The 22956-nt window shown below is 41.0% G+C and overlaps 1 protein-coding gene across 1 annotated transcript; it reads right to left on the reverse strand.

Moving 5' to 3' along the window:
• Positions 1-11649: 11649 nt before the first annotated feature.
• On the reverse strand, positions 11650-12612 carry LOC128399100 (olfactory receptor 49-like). The gene has a single exon (XM_053360363.1). It carries the CDS (start codon positions 12610-12612, stop codon positions 11650-11652), a length of 963 nt encoding a protein of 320 aa, XP_053216338.1.
• Between the last annotated feature and the right edge of the window lie 10344 nt (positions 12613-22956).

The raw sequence follows: 22956 nt of genomic DNA on the forward strand, positions 1-22956 counted from the left end.
GGCCAATGTGGAAGTATAGAACAATCAAGCAGTTGAAACATGTATGCTTTAGAGTTTGTGTGATTCAAGGCAGACTCTTTTTCCGCTCTTCTACTGTTCTGGGCACTAACAGGAGCTTCCTCGCTGACAAGAATTATCAAGATGTTTTCTTTTGACACCACAACTAATTCTTTGTTCCTTTTGTTCTGTTGCTCATAAAAAAAATACAGAATGTTTTGTTTTCTTGCCAGCAGTAGAAGTTTAGAACAGAAAGCTCAAAGTAGGTTTTCCTCCAGATCATGATTCTGTAAAATTCTCATTGATTTTGCAGTACTCTGCACTTGGAAAATGACCAGCATTCTTCACTGTACATTGCATGTAAACATGTGTTGTTCAAGACGGTCAGAACTTCACTGGACCTTATTAAAAGAAAGATAGCTGCTTTACCTTACCTCTAATTATGTGTTTGTTTTATTTCTATTGCTTCTTTATAATATCATTTACAAGATAAAGTTGTTGATCACAAAGAGCCTTATTTCTCATCTATACCTTCTTCTCATTTTAAAAAACAAACAAACCACAGCATCCTCAATCTTCCAACTAGGGGTGGGGAAGAAATAGGAGAAATTTGCAATGAGATACTGACAATTTTTCAGGATGACTTAAACAACAACAACAACCACAATCCGATTTGAAAATGTGGAAAACCAAACTTCAGAATGTGAAAAGTGAGGAACAGAGAGAAATCAAAATTCACACAACCACTCATCCTTATATCCAACCAAATACAAAAATTCAGCATTTGTACATAGAGCATTAAGGCTGCAATCCTATTCCCATTTTCCTAGGATTAAACCTTGTTGAACTCTAGGAGACAAACTTCTAAGAAGACTTTGTATGGTTTCATGGTATATCCCTTCCTGAAGAAATACACCCAGCCTCATATGTATAATCAAATAAAGACTTAGATAGATAGATACATAATATTAACAGTAATAGATTTGTGGTTCCATTTCCAACTGCTTTGTAGATTATTCTTTTGGGTTTTATTCTAACTTTATTGCCTATTTAATGATTTAATTATGTAGAAGTATAGTATATTTATTTTCGGACAATGACTTGTAGAGTAGGTAGGAAGAAAACAGAATACACAAAACACAAAATAATGCATTTATACTGCACTAGATGTCTTTCACACAAAAGATAGTCATGTTCAGCCCATAATAAAAAATCTATAAATACATTTATAAAGAAAGCAAATCAATATAATATTATGTAATATGCCTGGCATAGCCATGGTGAAATTATATTTCATGTAGATTTCTAAATCCTATAATCTTACCACAGCTGATTGTCTTCATTCTGTTGACATAATATCAGTTGAGCAAGCTTTATTTAAAGATGCCTTCGGAGGATGGTCACAATGCTTCAATCAGCCGTCTACAATCTGTGCTCTTGTTATGTTTGGATTACAATTCCCAATAGGTCCTGCTCAGTTCACACCATCCAAACATCAACCATCACAGACCCTCCAAGTGTCCCTATTTTCCAGGGACATCCCTGATTTGGAGAAGCCATCCTGGTTTCTGATTTGATCCCGGAATGTCCCACTTTTCCTTAGGATGTCCCTATCTTCGTTAGAGAAATGTTGGAGGGTAGGGAGTTATCCGACCCCTAGGCCATTTTAATGCAATCTGGTATAGGTAGGTTTTTTAAAAAAAAGTTTAATGTTTTATTATATTTTTATATATGTTGGAAACTGCCTAGAGTGGCTGGGGCATCCCAGTAAGATGTGTGGGGTATAAATAGTAAAATTATCTTTCTGGAATGGGATGTCCCTATTTTCAACAGAGAAATGTTGGCGAAAAATGGCACTGCCTTAAATAACCTGGAAGAGTTACCTCGAGTTGAGAACTTTGTCCCAGGATGAGAATGGAAATCGCGTGCTGGCGGCGCAGCGTCAGCAAGAGGCCCCATTAGTGAAAGCACACCTCTAGTTAAGAACAGTTTCAGGTTAAGAACAGACCTCCGGAGTGAATTACGTTCATAATTAGAGGTACAACTGTATTCAGAAGCATGATGCTTCTGGTCCTGGAGATAGCATACAGTCATTATGGTGAGTGCTATCATAGGCTAGTAGTCATGGGCTAGTGGCCAATGGGTGGCGCAGTGGTCAGAGGGCCAGACTAGGACCCGGAAGACCAAATCACTGGGTGACTTTAGATCAGTCACTCTCTTTTCCTCAAACCCGCCTCACAGGATTCTTGTGAGGAGAAAAGGGGGAGGGGGAGAATAATGAGCTCCTTGGAGGAAATGTGGGATATAAAATGCAATAATGTTTACAATAAAATAAATAGAATAAGATTTTACCTATGTGAATGTTAAATCATAGGGTTTTTTTGTGTGGAGGGGTATATTCTTTTTTATCACAAATGAATTAGTTTGAGGTTCCACTTTACCACTTGACTCTTGATGGACAATCTAAGTCTGTTGCTTTTCAATTAAAAACAAACAAACAAACACAAAACTTTTCTGCCTCATTCTCTGATTAGTGTGCAGGTAGCAAAACAAATGCTAATTGATTTCCCCTTCCAAACCAACCTCATTATCTGCTTCCCCTGATGTACCAAGAGAACAAAAAGTTTGCTACTAACTCTTCAAAACTTTGTTGCCTGATTAAGTCCCATGCCTATAGACTAATTTTGTTCAAATTTCTGCAAGATACCCCCAAAGGCCTACAAAACTTATTGAATTAATTAAAGTGCTCCACGGTCTGAAACTTCTGCCAAGGGAGATGATCGAAAGGATTTTGCTAACTTTTCTCCTACTATAAATGCAGTAAGTTCCCCCCCCCCGCTATAAAATTATACATATATAATTTGTGTGTGTGTGTGTGTACACATATGAGAAGCTTCAGGATGTTTGATTTCATGTGCTCATCCTAACTTAGACCCCATCTGCGCTATTCATTTCAAACAGTATCATACCACTTTAAGCAGCCATGGCTTCCCCAAAAGCATCCTGGGAACTGTAGTTTGTTAAGGGCAAGGAGAGTTGTTAGGTGACTCCTATTCCCCTTTCTGGACTACAGCTCTCAGAGTGACTTAACAATCAATCCCTCTTCCCAGGAGCTACGTCTCCTAAGAGCCTCTTCAAGCCTTTGGTCTCCACTGCACCGGATAACAAGAAGAATTGGGCCAAAGTAAAGTCCAATCCAGCTCCTCTCCCTCCCTCCCTCCCTCCTTCCCTCTCTCTCTCTCTCACACACACACACTTCAAGTTGGGAAAGGGGACAACACAAAGGAAGGAGTAATTCTGAATTGCCACCAGTCTTCATAATGGTACAGCTCCAACCTATGTCCAAAGTTAGAACTGCACAACCTGAGGCACTCAATACAGGCTAGCTGCTCTCAAAGTTGTTTCTAGGGGAAGGTTCAGGTTGAATTAGGCCTCATCAGATTTTGGTTGTGGAGCTGGTTTTCCACACTAAGATTCACCTTCAAAACATGGCATACTTGTTGTGTGTCCCAGAAAAAAATGGGACATACTTCTTTTCTCTGTGCAAGATCACAACAGCCATTTTGTGTGCTGTGAACTCACCCCTAAAAAAGCACTTTTATCAGAGTAGAGTGAGGCATGGGTCACATGACTGGCCTGGGTGTGCATCCCAGAAGATACACATCCTGGTATCAGATCTCCAGAATTCGGAGGGTATGACATCAGAGTGGTTTTCTTACATCACCCCAGTGCCTTTTCCCCATCCAAAGCTGATTTTTCACACAGTAGCTATCACTGGCAGATTTCATGAGAAAACTATTAGAGGAGGAAAGGATCATCAAGTTTGTCCACCGTTGACCCAATGAAGCAGATTGTAACAAGCAACCATATCTAGCAACAGATCAGCCATTTTAGTATTTTTTCACCAGGATACCTGATAGGAGCCTCTTTTGGGTTCCTCCGGATGTGAGCTTAGGGCTGTAGCGAACTAAGTTCTACCCACTGAAATTAATTGGCCTAAATTGGCAGCTATATTAATTTCAATGGGTCTACTCTGAGTAGGACTAACTTTGAAGAAAACTCTTAGTGTTATAAAAGGAATTGCTCGGATATTGCAAGTGTGTGTGTGTGTGTGTGTATGTGTGTGCGTGCGCTCGGTTTATTAGAATCCCCCCTGAAAAGGTAAATCCACATTAAATGGGGGTGAGGGAGTCTGAATGCCAACAATGTTGTGTAGATGCTGACAAATGTGGGAGCCAGGAAGTCATGGCAAAGGCTTGTAGCGCCACCTGGTGCCTCGCTGACCTCGGTGACCAGCATGGTTGTGCCTTATCATGTATTAGAATTGTATTGACCTTAAAAGGAGTTGTGTTTCCTCTGGGCAGTGATGACCCTATATGGTGTGGGTGGGCTTAAGCCTTGGCCAGATGAGGTAACATGAGACCCTGGCAAGCAGCCATGCGGCTGGAGAGAACAAAGGGTAATAAAAACGGACTGGAGAGGGAGAGGATGTGGAATTGAGCTGTCCTCAGTCCAAGGAAATATTGTTGCTTTTCTGCGTCTTTATTTTATACTTAATTAAGCCATTTGGAACAGCTGGACTGTAACAAGTGGTGCCCCGTGTGAGGCTGAATAAAAGAATACAGCTGAGGGTTTTAAAAGAGAAAAAACAAGCAACTTGAAGCAAGCAGTCTCAGATAGACTGAGAGGATTTTAAAAGACACTGTGAGAGGACTTTCGATCCAAGCAGTGGATATCATCGGCTCATCGCGCCCGGCAAGGGTTCCACAGCGCTGAATTCATCTTTTAAAAAGATCCAGGTGAGACCGATCCCTTTTCTCTTTCTTTTTATATTGATTTTAGAAAAATGGGCAGCTCTTTGACTACTCCCCAACAGAAATTTTTTAAAGACTTAAAATTTCTCCTCTCCTCCAACAAATTGGAAGTCCCTGAGGGTGATTTGATACAGCTCATTCTGGCAATTGATGAACATTGCCCCTGGTTTCCTGCAGATGGGACTTTGGAATTAAAACATTGGGATGAGATTGGAACACATTTTCATGGACATCCCAGCATTGGTGTTCGGAATTTAAATGCATGGTGCAAGGTTCGATATGCTATGGGTTCTTTATCACCAAAAAATATCTCCATAGCTGCATTGCCAACACAAGCTTCAGCTTCCTTAATTCAGCCTGCTGTCCTGCCATGTGTTCCAGCCCTTGCTTTGCCTGCAGCCCCAGATCCCAAACCTCCAGACTGCAGTTCCTCACCAGAGGACCCAATCCTGCAAAAATACCGTGGTCTGGCTGGAAATGATCCTGCTTTTTCAGCAGCAGCAAAAGCAGCTACCCCTTTGCAACGTGCAGTATTTGCCTGTTCCTTAACTCAGGATACTATGGCATTCCCTGGTGCTGCAGCAGGAATTCAAGCCCAGCTTTTGGCTCCAGATGACATCAAGCCTTTGGCACGTACAGTTTTACCCCCATCAACTGGTGTATTGTTTGCTCACGAATGGGAAATTGCCTGTGGTGTTTATGCTTCTGCTTTACTGCAACAAATCAGAGGAAATAATCCTAATCTTACCCTCGCAGATGTCATAGATGCTATGATGGAGCATGGCCCCTATGCTCAGGCTTCAGTACAAGCCACACTGCTGCAGATCTTATTGAGGGATACTGCTCTTGCTGCTAAACAAGCAATGAGAAAAATCCCAGAACCTAGAGAATCATATCCTTCCTTTATGGACAGGCTGATTACAGCAGTGAGTAGCCAAATTGAAAATCCTGAAGCCAAACAAATAATTATCAAACAATTGGCCTTTGAAAATGCCACTGAGGATTGTAAGGTTGCGTTGCGCCCGATAATACACCTTCCTGCCATTGATACAGCTACGATGCTACACATTTGCCAGTCTGTTGGTACAGCCACCCACAAGGCTCATTTGCTGGCAGCAGCACTAAATAAAAACCAGCCTGTAGCTATCAATACAGCGTTTCCAGCATGGCAAACCAAGATCACTGATACTTCAGTGTGGGTAGAACAATGGCCTCCACCAAAAGAAAAAACTGCAGCAATGGCACCATCTCGTTTCTGAACAGCTTATCTCTGAACAATTGACTTTTAGCTACATTGAAACATTTCTATCCCACTGGATCCAGCAGACAGGAACAGTTTGCTTTTACATTGCCAGTATATAACAAATTGCAATCCACCCAGCGATATCAGTGGATTGTTCTGCCACAACAGCATGCGGAACTCCCCTACACTTTGCCAAAATTTTGTGAATGAAGCATTGAAACCTTTCCGCATGCGCCACCTAGAGGTGCTGAACACAAGCTGCATCTGGCAGTATTTGCTACACCATTGTTGCCAACAGGAAATTTATATGCTCAGACGGACAAGAAGAAGACTATCTGCATTATAGAATGGTTACATTTACCTCATACCCCTTTGAAGAACATTTATTCAGCAAATGAATCCACATCAGACAATTGTTATCAAAGGACGTTCACGTGCTATAACTTTGAGCAGTTTTGATGTTGCATCAATTTATTTGCCATTTTCACAGACTGAACAGCAGCATTTATTGATCACAAATGCTGCCGTGCAAATTGTTTTAACTAAACCCTTTGTTTCTCACACCTCTCCCCTCTGCACTAACCCTTTTCACGGATGGAACGAAAAATAGGGGGGGGGGGTGACATGGGAAGAGGGAGGAAAATGGAAAAAGTTATTTACCTCTCCACAGACTTCTGCCCAGCGAGCAGAGCTAGAGGCTGTGATTCTTGCCTTTCAATCCTTTCCTACTCATTCATTCAATCTTATTGTGGATACTCAGTATGTATATCGCTTTTTGCTATTTTACCAATATCTTATATAACTCCTTCCTTGGATTCTGACTTGTTTTCCTTGTTTCTCGCCCTGCAGGCCTTACTTCAGCACAGAGAGTTCCCTTATTATGTTGCACATCTTCGCTCCCACACATCACACCCAGGGTATTTAGCAGAGGGAAATTCAAGAGCAGATTCAGCTCTGAAGAACATTTCTGCCTTTTCTCTCTTTTCTGATCCTATACTATGTCATAACACCTTTCATCTCCCTGCGAAAGCATTGGCTAAGCAGTTTTCTATTCCTTTGGCCCAAGCTAGGGATATTGTGTCCCAATGTGCTTCTTGTTCTAAATCTCAGCTGGCCATCCCCTTTGATGCTGTCAATCCTAGGGGCACGTCTGCATTGGCGTGTTGGCAGATGGATGTCACACACACACCTGTGTTGGCTCCACTCTCCAAGGTTCACCTCACGGTGGACACCCACTCTGGATTCATATGGGCTACGCCCATGAGGGGGGAAACAGCTCGGCATGTCATTCAGCACACTATCCGCTGTTTCTCAGTCATGGGTAAACCTGCGCGCATCAAAACTGATAATGGTCCAGCATATATTTCTAAAACATTTTCAGAATTTTGTATGTTGTGGAATGTGAAATTAACTCATGGTATACCCTTTAACTCCATAGGGCAAGCGATAGTGGAAAGGGCGCACCTGATGTTCAAAACACTATTGCTAAAACAGCTTGGCGGCCGAACAGCACTCATCCCTTCAGCTGTTCACCAAGTTCTTTTTGTGCTTAACATTCTTTTATATCCAAATATTAGGACCCATACTCCCGCGGAATTGCATTTTAGGAAGGAGGAGGCACTCCCTCGCCCCTTGGTGGTGTACAGACGCTTGCCTGGTCCCGCATGGCATGGACCTGTCCCGCTGATCACGTGGGGACGAGGGTACGCGGCAGTGGACGTCGAGGACAAACCTTTGTGGGTTCTAGCTCGATGCGTGCAGCCATGGCAAGTCCCTTCAACTGCGGAAGTGCTTCCTAACCATTTGCCTTGCCATCCTTTGCTGCACCATTATACAAGGAAGAGAAGCAGACGACACAGTCCAGTTGAAACCACCATATTTCACCTTATTGGCTGGCGAGCAGCAGTCACCTGAATCCTACACTGGCTGGCAGTATTCACGGCTCAGCCACTCTCGAACTAGAAGGACAGTGTTGTTGAATAAGACTTTTAGGGGTGAAAATTATCATAAGATATGGAGGAATAATATTTTTGTACAAGATATGATTAAGTTTACTAGTTTATTGCATGCTTCTAAATGTTGGTTATGTATGCACATGCCGCCCTTTGCCAGTCATTCAGGCATAATGCTTCATGGTGTGCCTGTTAATGGATCTTTTCAATTTACTAATATCATATCCCCTAAGCAAACTTTTTGGCCTCCAGTACAATTGACCCTCCATGAGCCTGCCCCCATTTGTTTTCAAATTAAGGAGGGGAAAGAATCATGGGGCATATATCCAAACTGTCAATATACATTGAAATTCATGTTTAATAGCTCTTGTTCTCTTACAGGAACATACAGTGACCAATCTCAGTGCTATAGAAGCGATACCAGTGCATGGTTAAAAACTAGGAAAGAAACCTACCATGCAAATTGGAGTCTGAATTCTTCTATCCCTGGCTTAGCAAATACCACAGATGAGCAATTTCATATCAGTTCCTTATTTACTGCAGCCTTTAACTGGTCCCAACAGAGTAGTAATATCAGCTATTTACTCCAAAGAGAGTTATGGTTGCTTTGTGGCGAAAAAGCATACAAAGCCATTCCTCGAAACCTCACAGGCACATGTACATTGGGTCTCGTGGTTCCGTTGTTGTATAAGGTTGATAAGTTACCATCTTCTCTTAGACTACGGAATCGTCGGGAGGTTAATTCACCCATAAATCAATATATCGGTACCCAGGTCTCTCGGGCCTTGCTGCCCTCAGTGGGTGCAGCAATGAACTATAGGGACCTCCATCGGCTAGCTAATTGGACTGAAGGATTATTCAATGATACCATAAAAGCTTTGAGGAAACTCAACCAGGAGTTGTCTGCAATGAGAGAAGTGGTTTTACAGAATCGCTTTGCTTTGGATGTGATTTTAGCCTCAAAAGGAGGAGTTTGTGCACTTGTTCATTCTCATTGTTGTATGTTTATTCCTGATAATAATGTCAGCATATCTGCGACGATCGACCATATGGAAACCATGGTAGCCCACAATCCGTTTGCCCCCCCTCCTTCCGTTGATCCATGGGCATGGTTATATTCTTGGCTTCCAGATGGAAGTTGGCTTCGACATTTATTGATTATAGTGATTATTATAGTAGTTATTTGCATTATTTTGTGTTGCTGTATACAATGTATTCCTTCTTTAATTTCTGTATGTACTGCATGGTTCTCCAGTCCGCGGCCCGCTTCCGGTCTCACAAGAGTCACCTATCGCTCTCGATATAACCGTATTGGTACTGATATATATGATTCTGATTAAAATATAAAGAAAGAGGGCATGTGGGAGCCAGGAAGTCATGGCAAAGGCTTGTAGCGCCACCTGGTGCCTCGCTGACCTCGGTGACCAGCATGGTTGTGCCTTATCATGTATTAGAATTGTATTGACCTTAAAAGGAGTTGTGTTTCCTCTGGGCAGTGATGACCCTATATGGTGTGGGTGGGCTTAAGCCTTGGCCAGATGAGGTAACATGAGACCCTGGCAAGCAGCCATGCGGCTGGAGAGAACAAAGGGTAATAAAAACGGACTGGAGAGGGAGAGGATGTGGAATTGAGCTGTCCTCAGTCCAAGGAAATATTGTTGCTTTTCTGCGTCTTTATTTTATACTTAATTAAGCCATTTGGAACAGCTGGACTGTAACAGACAAAAATGTGTATGAAGAAGAAGAGTTTGGATTTGATATCCCGTTTTATCACAACCCGAAGGAGTCTCAAAGCGGCTAACATTCTCCTTTTCCCTTCCTCCCCCACAACAAACACTCTGTGAGGTGAGTGGGGCTGAGAGACTTCAGGGAAGTGTGACTAGCCCAAGGTCACCCAGCAGCTGCATGTGGAGGAGCGGAGACGCGAACCCGGTTCCCCAGATTACGTGACTACCGCTCTTAACCACTACACCACACTGGCTCTCTCATGCATTAAAAGTACACGGTGACCTTTTTTATGTGATTTGTTTCTCTCACAAATTGGACTTTTCACAATAGGGTATTCCAACTAGAAGGCCCAGTTTTCACAAGAACTGAGATCGCATGAGGGTTGCTAGTAAAACCTTTGCAGAGCTGCAGTTCCCAGCACCCTCAGTAAACTGCAGTTCCTCTCGTTGTTTCAAACTCCAAGAACTTAAAAACATGTTTTCAGTCAAAAGCATATTTCAAAGCATATTTCACCTGCTTGTTCCACAAAGCTGTACACAGAAGTGGTCATAAGAGGTCCAACCACATTGTTGAGAATGGCCACAGCCTTATTGAATGGCTGTACTGCTCTGGTTTCATGTACATAGAGATGAAGCTTCCATCGGAGCAAAGTGTTAAAGTGTTGTGGTGAATGCTTCCTACCATGAATGGCCACATATGTTCCAGGTTGGCTTGCTCTAGATTTCCAGCCCTGGATGCAGATTTGGCCTACAAGGCCTCAAACCAGGTTTTTAAATATATATAAATAATAATAATAAATTTTTATTTATATCCCGCCCTCCCCGGCCAAAGCTGGACTCAGAGTGGCTAACAACAAGTAAAAATAGTACAGTATACATAAAATCACACAGTCACTTAATTAAAATACATTCTAAAATGAGTTCAGAATCAAATTAATGGCAACCATTGGGTTAGAGTTCTATGAGGATTAGATAAAGGAGAGAGGGGGATAGACTGTGCCTTGGCCAAAGGCCTGGTGGTACAGCTCTGTCTTGCAGGCCCTACAGAAAGATGTCAAGTCCGGCAGGGCCCTAGTCTCTTGTGACAGAGCATTCCACCAGATATGGGCCATGGCCGAAAAAGCCCTGGCTCTGGTTGATGCCAGCCTAACCTCCCTGTGGCCTGGGATCTCCAAGATGCTTTTATTTGAAGACTGAAAGGTCCTCTGTGGGACATACCAGGAGAGGTGGTCCCATAGGTACGAGGGTCCTTGCCATCAAAACTCAGTTCTGGCACCTCTCAGGTGGGCACCATGGCTATTATAAGAGAGCAAGGGAGAGGTTCATGGTGAGTTCTGGCATCTCTTTTTATAGAAAGATAACACTGCCTAAAATTCTGATAGGGATGCGGGTGGCGCTGTGGGTAAAAGCCTCAGTGCCTAGGGCTTGCCGATCGAAAGGTCGGCGGTTCGAATCCCTGCAGCAGGGTGCGTTCCCGTTGTTCGGTCCCAGCGCCTGCCAACCTAGCAGTTTGAAAGCACTCCCGGGTGCAAGTAGATAAATAGGGACAGCTTACTAGCGGGAAGGTAAACGGTGTTTCCGTGTGCGGCTCTGGCTCGCCAGAGCAGCGATGTCACGCTGGCCACGTGACCTGGAAGTGTCTGCGGACAGCGCTGGCCTCTTGAGTGAGATGGGCGCACAACCCTAGAGTTTGTCAAGACTGGCCCGTACGGGCAGGGGTACCTTTACCTTTACCTTTAAAACTCTGATTCTATGATCTTCTGACTATGAAATAAGGGTCTGGTGATAATTCGGAGGTTTTCCACACCAGTGAAGGCTTTTGTTTTAACGAGAAAACTATTTATTTGGGCTTCTGAAACTCCATAAGAAGTACCATGGGTCTATTTTAACCAGTTCATAACTCCCCCTTCCTTCCATCATTTCAAACTGCATGAGTTTCTCTGCATTTTATTAAATACATGCTTGCAGGCAAAAGCATTTTTCAAAGCATCTTGGACCTGCCTGTTCCTCAGGCTGTATACAAAGGGGGTCATTAGAGGACAAACCACATTGTTAAGAATGGCCACAACCTTGTTGAAGTTTTGCCCACCATCTCGTTCAGGTATGATGTACATAGAGATGCAGCTTCCATAGGTGACAGTGACAATGGTGATGTGGGAAGTACAGGTGGAAAAGGCCTTCTGCCTCCCTGCAGCACTTGGGATGTGGAGAACAGTTGAGATTATATTCACATAGGACACAACGGTGATAGCTAAAGTCCCCAGTAGTGTAAACACCGAAAGAATAAACCCGGAGATCTCTAGGAAATGTGTGTCACCACAGAGAAGATGGAGTAATGGTTTGCTGTCGCAGAAGAAATGGTCAATGATGTTTGAGCCACAAAAAGGAAATTGAATGAACAGCATACTTTGGGCCAAAATCACAGCAAGCGACCCAATCCAAGAGAACAGCACCAAAAGTGTGCAGAACTTCTCATTCATGATGGTGGTGTACCTTAGGGGGTTGCAGATGGCCACATATCGGTCAAAGGACATCATGGTCAGTAGGAAGAAATCTGTGGTGCCCAGGAAGAAATAGAAAAATGATTGTGTTATACATCCAGCATACGAGATTGTTTTCCTGCCAGATGCAAGGTTGAACAATGCCTTTGGGATGGCAGCAGTGGTGTATCCAATTTCCAAGATGGCATAATTCCGGAGGAAGAAATACATGGGTGTCCTGAGGCGGAAATCCATGAGAGTGATGGTGATAATGATCATGTTTCCCGTTACAGCCATCAGGTACATGATTAAGAAAAGAACAAAGAAAAATATCTCTAGTTTGCCATTCTCAGTGAATCCCAGCAGTAGAAATTCATTTATCTTTGTTTGGTTCTCCATAAAGTCTTGACTTGCCTTGAGTTATCTGCTGGCAAAAGATGAGTATAGATAAGTAGCATTATTATCATTATCATTATCATTATCATTATGAAGTTAAGCCAAGCCTGCCTGGATCAGACCACAGAATCATATAGTTCAGCCTCCTGTTTCATACATTGACTCAGAATCGGATTCATAGAATCACAGAGTTGAAAGGGACCACAAGGGTCATCTAGTCAAAACACCTGCAATGCAAAAATCTTTTTGCCCAGTGTGGGACTTGAACCCAAGACCCTAAGATTAAGAGTCTCATGCTCTAAATAATCTAAATAAATAACCTGGAGCCAAATAATCTGTGGAAATTCACACAACTGGATTCAACCTGCCATACCTGCAAAGGTAGAGGGAAAATGTCCATTTACAAGTGTCATTTTTATCCAAAGCACACATGCAAAGAGTCAAGCACACATGCAAACACTGAACTGATCACTTGCAAAGTCCTTGTCTGACAACATATCTGAAAAGAAATTAATTGGGACCACCAATATTTATTGGTAATTGACATTCACACAAATGGTTAGTACTTCCACTTAATGAAGACTTAATAACTGTGTTTGTAAGATAGTGTGTGAGGAAGACAGTGAATTTGCACATCACCATGATCGGTCCTAACTTAGGCTGAGTGAGGCAGTTACCTTATGGAACAGAAGCTGAATGGTATCAGTGCAATGTTGAGGATAGAGTTGTGGATACCACAAGCCCTGCCATATTTTCCTTCAGCTAAAGTTTGGCAGAGGACTTCACTGTTTCACCAGTGTTGATGTAAGAGTCAGCTGCCACAGTATAGGCAGTTTCTGTACCTGGAGGGAAGGTGATATTATGCCCTTTGCCACATGCTCCGTAATACCTCATCTCACCATGTCCATTGTATTGTGACTGCCTCTGCCCTGAAAGAGAGTCTGACTTCACTGTGACAATGGTTGGATTACCAAAATCACAATATGAGCCAATGGGATTGTGGCAGGAAATTGCTACAACAGCTTTGCTAACCATCACGGCAGCCCTGTTCAGGGAAGTTTTTAATATGTAACGCTGTACTGTTTTTAACACTGATTGGGAGCCGCCCAGAGTGGCTGGGGAAACTCAGCCAGATGGGCGGGGTATAAATAATAAATTATTATTATTATTATTATTATTATTATTATTATTATTATTATTATTATTATTATTATCACGGAGCTCAGATCAGAAAATTACCATGTACGGCGTTTGTGGCTTGAAGTCAGAGTACATAGAAGCCTTCCTGCCCAAAATGGTTGTGAGAGAGCTCAAAGATTTCAAAAAGTGTGTAATTGGAGTCCAGCCACAGTGCCTAAAGGAACACAGGTAGAAGGGAGGAAATACTATGACTATAATGGCAAAAGTGGTCAAATTCTGCTATAAATAGTAATAGTAACAATAATAATAACAAAAAAAAATATTTATACCCTACCCATCTGGCTGGGTTTCCCCAGCCACTCTGGGCCACTTACAGCATATATAAAAATTGTAAAACATCAGACATTAAACATTTCCTGATACAGGGCTGCCTTCAGCTGTCTTCCTTTAAAAGAGCATAGCTGGCATTCACCCCTCAAGTCTTTCCCCTTCAATCTGAGGGTGTTTTTTGGGGAGAGTGAGGGGGGAGTATTATAGATGTACTATATGTAATCGAAATAGGATTTTGGCTCACATCTCCTTCACATGCCTTAATTCTGTTTCTACATCTATTTGATCCTTTAAAAATAATAGTCCTGCCAAACAGATAAACACAGATATATAGATATGCTCTCACACACTGATGAAGCCCTTATTATGCAGTTAAATGTGTGTTTTCCTGATATTTATACAGGGCTGGACACATACCTGTTCATGAGATCAGTTGTCCCCCAGAAAAGGCAGGGTTTATGAGTGACTTTTTAGGGTAGGTAAAGGCATGTTGGGTGGATGGCAGGTTTACCATTCCATTCCAAATTGCTAGGGATTTCTGCCATAAAAATGTTTTTTTTTGGGGGGGGGGAGTTGTAAAAGAAATAAGATGAAAGGGGAGAGAAGAAATTTTTAGCCACCACTCTGCTTTCTGGGTGCCGCTGCACTCAGGTCCTACATACAGCTTTCCTGTAGGCATATAACAGGTTGTAGGTTGCCTTGATATTTCCAGTTGGAAGATGGGATCTATATCTTTGTACCAAAGGAAAGGGCCTTCAACCTACTACAAACATTGCTGCCACTAATTCACCACCCTACAGCCTCCCTAATTTGCCAGCCACTTTGTAAAAAAAGACCACACGTGTTCAGATTTCCTCCTCTTCAGATAGTCTTTGAAGGCTTCATTGATCTTCTCATTCCTCAAACTATAAATAAAAGGGTTCAAAAATGGTGTAAACGCTCCAGTAAGGACTGCAATTCCCTTCTGGACATCCCAAGATCATCCCTGGCTGGGCAAGGAGTACATGAATATTGCACTGCCATAAAAGATGGATGTGGCTCTGCTGTGAGAAGCGCAGGTTGGCAATGTCTTTTGCTGACCTTTTATGGACTACATATGCAAGATGGTGGCAATGATGTAGACATGAGAGACACCCGTGACAGACAAGGAGATGACTAACACCAGTCCAGACAGAATGCCCTCCAGAGCTGGAAGGAGCTGCACCTAATCTCAAGGAAGTTTTATCATTGGAGCATAGTTGCAGAAAAGATGGTCTATGACGTCATCGCCAAAGAAGAACAACCGAGTCAGCAAAAACGTGGGAGCAAAGTTGTTAAGGAAAGCGTCAACATTTTTCACATTACTGTACATTGTTGTTAAATGTGTGTTGTTGAAGGCTTTCAAAACTTCCTAATAACAGTAATAACACATCAATGGGGGGGTTGTTTTTCAAAAATTTCTTTTTCCTCGTAAATTTTTATTGATTTCCAAATAAAAAATAAACCAAAAAATAAAGAAAAGGAAGAAAAAACATACACATTACATAATTCACCTCAAAAATTTCACATTTCCATCTCTTATAAGACTTCCTTCAACTTATCCGTAAATCATTCGTGGTAATAATTAAAATTACGCATTTCCTGGCTTGTATTGACAATATATCTCTCTCTCTCTTCTATTCCCTTTAGTCAATAACTCTTCGTCTTTCACAATGCTTCTTTAAATCCCCTTAACGTTGTTTGACCCTCACTTATATATTCCAGGTAGTCTACATATTTTCCCCAGTCCTTAATGAACTTTTGGTCTCTTAGATATCTAATCTTTCCTGTCAATTTATCCAACGCCGCGTAATCTAATAATTTTGCTCTCCACTCATCCACCGTTGGTATTTCCTGCTGTTTCCACTTCTGGGCTAGCGTTACCCTTGCTGCTGTAACCGCATAGTACACAAATTTACAATCCTTCTTTTGTATCTCGTTCCCTAAAATCCCCAATAGGAAGATTTCTGGTTTCTTTAAAAACGTATATTTTAGAATCTTCTTGAGTTCACTATATATTTTTTCCCAGAATTCTTTCACTTTTCTGCACTCCCACCACATGTGGTAAAAGGAGCCTTCCTTGTCTTTGCATTTCCAGCACTTATTACAAACTTTGTACATTTTCGATAATTTTATAGGTGTTATATACCACCTATAAAACATCTTCATGACATTTTCTTTTATTGTCGTACATGCTGTAAAATTTAATCCATCTTTCCAGAGTTTTTCCCAGTCTTCGAATTGTATACTATGACCCACATCTCTAGCCCAGTGAATCATAACGGACTTGACTTCCTCATCTACTAAATTCCAATCTAACAACATCTTATGCATTTTAGATAAAATTTTCACATCATTATCTATAATTTCCGTCTGAAATTTGGAGTCTTTATCCACATATCCTCTTTCTTTACTGTCTTTTATAAACTTTGCATTTATTTGGAAATACTGTAACCAATCAAATACTAATTCTTTGACCTGCCCATAAGGTTTCAATCTCCATTTCCCCCCTTCCTTAATTAGTAATTGGCTGTATGTTACCCAGTTACTTCTCATATTAATCTTTTTCACACTTAACATTTCAAGAGGTGATAACCAGTGTGGAACTTTAGGCTCCAGCAGGTTTTTGTACCTTTCCCATACTTCAATTAATGGACCTCGAAAGATGTGATTTTCGAATCCCTTATGTACTTTCCTTTTTCCGTGCCACAAATAAGTGTGCCAGCTGAACCTGTTGTTGAAACCCTCCAAATCTAACAATTCATTATTCACTAGCTTTACCCATTCTTTCAGCCAGCAGAGACATGATGCCTCATAGTATAATTTCAGATCTGGCAGGGCAAAACCTCCTCTTTCTCTTATATCTGTTAACAATTTAAACTGAATTCTCGGTTTTTTGCCCTGCCAAATATATCTTGAGAGCACCCTTTGCCACTCCTTAAAGACTTCGTTCCCCTTAATTATTGGAATGGTCTGAAATAAAAACAACAACCTTGGTAGCACATTCATCTTAATTGTGTTGATCCTTCCCCAGAATGACAATTTTAGTCTTCCCCACACTTCCAGGTCCTTTCTGATTTCTTTCCACACTGTTTCATAATTGTTCTTATATAAATCTATATTTTTAGGAGTTACCCAAATTCCAAGATATTTCACTTTTTTAACCACCTCTATCTGTGAGTGTTGTTGAATTGTTTCTATTGCCCTCTGATCCATATTTTTAACTATCATTTTGGTTTTCCTCTTATTTAATTTGAAGCCTGCCACATCTCCGAACAAGTCTATTTCCTTTAAAATTTCTTCGATTGTAGTTAAGGGATCTTCAGTCATTATTACCAAGTCGTCTGCGAATGCTTTAATTTTGTACTCGTTGTGACCGATTGTTACTCCTTTTATTTTTTTGTTTTGCCTAATTGAATTCAGAAGGACTTCTAGCACCGTTATAAATAGAAGTGGGGAGAGTGGGCAGCCCTGTCTCGTTCCTTTCTGTATCTTTATTTCTTCCGTTACTACATTGTTTATGATCAGTTTAGCTTTCTGCTCCCTATAAATTGCTTTTATCCCATTAAGAAAATCTTTGCCCACTTCCATATATTCCAAATTTTTCAACATAAAGTCCCATGCCACATTATCGAATGCTTTCTCTGCATCCACAAACATCATTATAGCTTGTTTGTCGTACCTGGCAGACAGATATTCCAACATATTAATTATGTTCCTTATATTGTCTCTCATCTGCCTGCCAGGAAGGAAGCCCGCTTGATCCTTGTGGATAATTTCTGATAATAGAGTCTTCATCCTCCTCGCCAGAACTCCTGCAAAGATTTTATAATCTATATTCAGCAGTGAAATCGGTCTATAATTTTTGACTTGGGTTGGATCTGCATCTTGTTTTGGAATAAATGTAACATATGCTTCTTTCCATGTTTCCGGAATTTCTTCTTCTCTTAGGATATTATTCATCACCTCCTTCAGAGGGTTCACCAAGATAGATTTCATCTCTTTGTAATAACCCGCAGTGAATCCATCAGGTCCTGGGGCTTTCCCTCTCTTCAGTTCTTTGATTACTTCTACTATCTCATCTGTTTCAATAGGAGCGTTCAATTGTTGTTTTTTATCTGTTGGGATTTTCTGCACCCTTTTATCCTTCAGAAATCTCTCTATTCTCCTCGAATTGTTTCTCTCCTTGTTTTTATAAAGGCTTCTATAATAGTCCAAAAATTCTTTCCTAATTCCTTTTGGATCGCTTATTTCTTCTCCCTCTACAGTAATTTTATTTATTGTGCTCTGTTCTTTCCTTTTCTTAATTTGCCATGCAAGCCACTTGCCAGGTTTGTTTGAGAATTCAAAGTTCCTTTGTCTTAATCTTTTAATATTCCATTCCACCTCTCTATTTATTATTGTGGCAAACTGGGCTTGTAAAATTTTGATCTTTTATTTTATTTTCCGGCAGTTAGGTTTCTTGATTAGTTTTAGTTCATTGTCCAATATTTGCTTTAAAATTTCCTCTTTTCCTCTCTCTCTATTCCGATTTTTAATTGCATTCTGTTGGATAAAGTAACCTCTTATTACAGCCTTACTCGCGTCCCAAACCACTTTACTCTTTGTACCTTTATCACAATTATCAGCAAAATAATCTGTTAGCTTCTTCTGTGCATTTTCTACAATTTTTTGATCATCTAAGAGATATTCTTTTAATCTCCATCTAAAAGTTCTTTTCTCAAAACTCTCCAACTCAAATTCAATCGGATTATGGTCTGAAATTACTTTAGGTCTGATTTCTATTTGTTTAGTTCTTGGTATCAATTCACTTGAAATCCAGACCTGATCTAACCGTGACATCGACTGATTTGGTTCCGAATAGAAAGTGAATTGTTTGTCCAACGGGTGCCTAAACCGCCAGATATCTATCAGGTTGCAATTTTTTACCATTGAAAAAAAAGATTTTGGTAATTTCCCTTCTTTGCTTGCTCCTTCTCTCTGTCTGTCCATTTCTAAGGAAACCACCCCATTCATATCACCCATTAAAATAATTTTCTGATCCATGTACTCGAGTAATTTCTCTTCTAGGTTTTCGAAGAATTCAGTTTTGTTACCGTTTGGTGCATAGACCCCCACTACAACAAAATTTTCTCCTTGCCAGTTGATTCGAATCGCAATCATCCTTCCTTCATCATCCTTAAAGATTTGTTTGGCTTCAATCTTATTTTTAACATACAATACCACCCCTCTTTTCTTTTCTTTATCTGAAGATTCAAATTCATTCCCTAATCTTTTATTAATTAGAATTTTTTTGTGTCTTCTAGCCACATGCGTTTCTTGCATACAAATAATATCCAGGTTTTTCTTTTTCAAAAATTGTTCAATTTTATTCCTCTTTTTTTTATTATTCATCCCATTAATATTCCAGTTCCAAATTTTTAACCCCATGGTGCCCACCATTTGCGTGAGTTTCCTTTTCTTTATAAATTCGCCGAGTCTCCTTCTTCCTCCTCCTCTTCCTCCTCCTCCGACTGTCTTCCACTCCTTTCTTCTTCTTCCTCCATCTTTGGTTCTCCTGGTGATCCCCCCTCCGCTCCCTTAACTCCATTCACCTCTGATCTTAATTCCTTATATTTCCTCAGAAATTTCCCTGTTTCTTCTAGATTTGACAGCCTATGTCTCTTGCTTCTGTACACAAAAGATATTCCTTCCGGGAACTCCCATCTAAATTCAATTTTGTTTTTCTTCAGTGTCTGTACCAGTGATTTATAAGAATCTCTTCGTTTAAGTAATCTAATTGGGATATCTTTAAAGATAATTATGTAGTTCCCATCTATATTCAGCCTCTTTTCCCTGTTTTTTCCCAATATTCTATTTCTCATTTCTTTATCCTTAAATGTAATCAGACAGTCTCCTGCAAATTTCTTTGCTTTTGCTGTATTCACACGCATTCTAAATGCATTCTGCACATTCTTGGCCATTTCTTCTATTGGTATATCCATCCAATCCGCCAATTCTGCTATCAGCCTCTCCTTAATATTTTCACCTTGTATCTCTGGCACAGCTCTGAACCTCAAGTTCACTTCCCTCTGTCGGAGTTCATTCATCGCAATAACATCTTTCATCTCTTCCTGTGCATTATTTAAGACCATCGTTTCTGCTTTAATCTTTTCTTCCTCCCGTTTAATATCTTTTAACTCCATTCTTGTCTTTTTTAACCCTTCCTCTGCATGTTGGGTTCTCCTAAATACTTCTTTTATTTGACCTTTCAGCTCACTAACTGTTTCATCCATTTTTTTATCCATTTTTTCAATTTTATTATCTACCTGCTCTAGTTTAGACTCTAAGTTTTTCTCACTCTGTTTAATTTCTGCAAACATCCTTAAGATATCTGCCTTAAAATCCGTCTCTTGTTTAGATCCTTTCCTCTCGCCAGGAGTCCCTCCATTCGGTCCTTTCTTCACTGAATGAGACATCTTATGCTCTTATAGTTCCCCTTTCCCCGTGCAGTGCCCTCCTCCTGTTCCCCCCTACCAGAATTTTTCGCTTAACCCTCTTAGCTTATACAGTTTCCGTTTTACAAATTCTCTAGATCAAGTTCTTTTACATTACCCTTCCTATCTATATGTAATCATCAATAATAGTATAATAGTATTTCTCCCCTTATATATATTTCACACAGTCAGTACACAGTTCTTATTGTAGAGTCTTCTTGCCTCCACTCTAATCACGCCACTGCAGGGGGTTCTTCTTGCCTCCAATCAGGCTAATCCACACAAATGAGGGGGAGGGACACAACAATAACGAAGGTACAAGGTAACCAAAAAAAGAAAAGGCGATGAGAAGGAAAAAAGGCTAAACGCCAAGTTGTACAATCTCAATCCCACCACTAGGTGTCACCAAGTCCCTTTAATGTAACATCGTTTCCAATAATGTAGCAGTGTCCTGTTTCTCTGAAAACTTAGTCTCTCATATAAATCAAAAATTTCAAAAAGAAGAAGCAAGGAGGTAATATCTGCAAGAAATCCAACGTACAGCTAATTTCCACGGCCAGTATTAAGGTGGTTAACCTCTTTTTTAGTTTTCCTCAACGCGTCTCTGTCCTCAGTTCTTAATGGCGTCGGAGCCTTCTCTTCCGGTTTCACTGTCCTTTACACTTTAAAGACAAAATGGAGAAGTACTCCTTTCTCGCCTTGAAACCCTCCGTTTCCTCAAGGACTCACAGTTCCAACCATCCGCCCCTGGTCCCCCTTCTCTTCCACATTCCTACTGATATAAAGTATCTACATAAAAGGTTACTTTTAAGGAAAGTTCAGCAAGGGGAAACAGAGTGTCCGCTATGGCAACTCACTTTCACTTTGTGGCAGGCTTTGGTCGGGACTTCCGGTGTAGCGCGATCTCATCGCAAGTGGGGATCTTACCGAGAGGGAGATCCCGGGCTATTTCGAAGGATTAGGGGGGCCTCAGGGCGCGGAGGCCCCCAAAAAACTCTTCTGGAGGGTGTCCAGAAGGTCCGGTTCCCGGCACGACCAGAAGCGATCAACCCGGCCGTCAGGTAGCTTCAGAAGAAGTGAAGAGAACGGCGGAGCAGATTAGCAGGTCGAGGGAAGCCATTATCCACCTTCAAGTAGCGAAGCCCCGAGCTTGCCGAGAAAGCGCTGCGCTCCCAAATTAAAGGACTCCGACCTCAAAGAATGTGGAATTTTATGGTTATAACAACAAGGAAGTCACGGAGCAATAAGAGAAGTAACCGGGGTTCAGCCGAATCCGAAATCAACTTCGACGCAGCGCGACTCCAATGCTGGCGAAAGTGTTTTTCAAAAATTTCAGTTCTCGAAATTTTGGAATGCTGTTCTCCAGCCAAGTAGTGGGTGAATATGTGCATATACTGGGATAAAAAGTCCATAAAAATGCACACATTGGTGACAATAACATGTCAAAGTTCATTATATTATGATAAATTGCTTTAAAAAAACATGTAGATTAGGAAGAAATGTGCACATTAGGAGAATTTTTTTCATGAAGACTTGCTGATTTGCCAAAATTTTGTACCAGTTAACTATTTAATCATATAGCTTGGCACTGGTAATACCCTAGATATCTCTCTCTCTCAAAAACGGAATAATTGACATGTTTGCCCATAATGAAAATAAGAAAACTCTGAATACATTTATAAAGCAAAGCAGCATAATATGCTATAATATGCCTCACCTTGGTATGATGCAGCTATCAGCACCAGATCTATAATATAGAGTTCCTGTGTCACTTAAATCTTATCATGGCTGGCTGTCTTCCATCATCCTCTCCATAGAATACTAGTGAGACAAGCTTTATTTAAAGGTCCCTTGGGAGGAGGATGTTCATCTTAAGTGGAACAAAGTTGCCTTAATTTGTATAGATTAGCCTTCTCCAACCCATGCTCTCCACATGTTTGGACCACAGTGCGCAGCAGCCATTGCCAGATTCAGAGGGTCCCAAATTCAATCTCCAGGTTAGGAGCTGATGATTATTCCAGTCTTTCCCAGGCCTATCTGAAGTTGGTAGCAATTGAACCCAGGACTTTCTGTGTGCAAATCAGATGCTCTACCACTCAGCCCTCCCCGCCCCCCACAGTGGAATATGTTGCATCCATAACTAAGGACAGGAGACAATTGGTCATGTGCAGGAAGTCCCCAATTGTTATTTATATATATAAAAACATACACACTGGACATGTCAGCATGTTGGGCAAAGCAAGAAAACGACTAGAAAGGATGGTTATAAATGTTGCCCAAGGACCCTTTTAGAAGATGACAAAAATGTATCTTTGGATCTCTGTACATCAGTGGTTGTTAACTTTGGTAGGACCACAGGTTAGCTACCCTTGCTCTGTCTATA

The sequence above is a fragment of the Podarcis raffonei genome, chromosome 13 (assembly GCF_027172205.1).
Source record: "Podarcis raffonei isolate rPodRaf1 chromosome 13, rPodRaf1.pri, whole genome shotgun sequence".
Taxonomy (NCBI): Eukaryota; Metazoa; Chordata; class Lepidosauria; order Squamata; family Lacertidae; genus Podarcis; species Podarcis raffonei.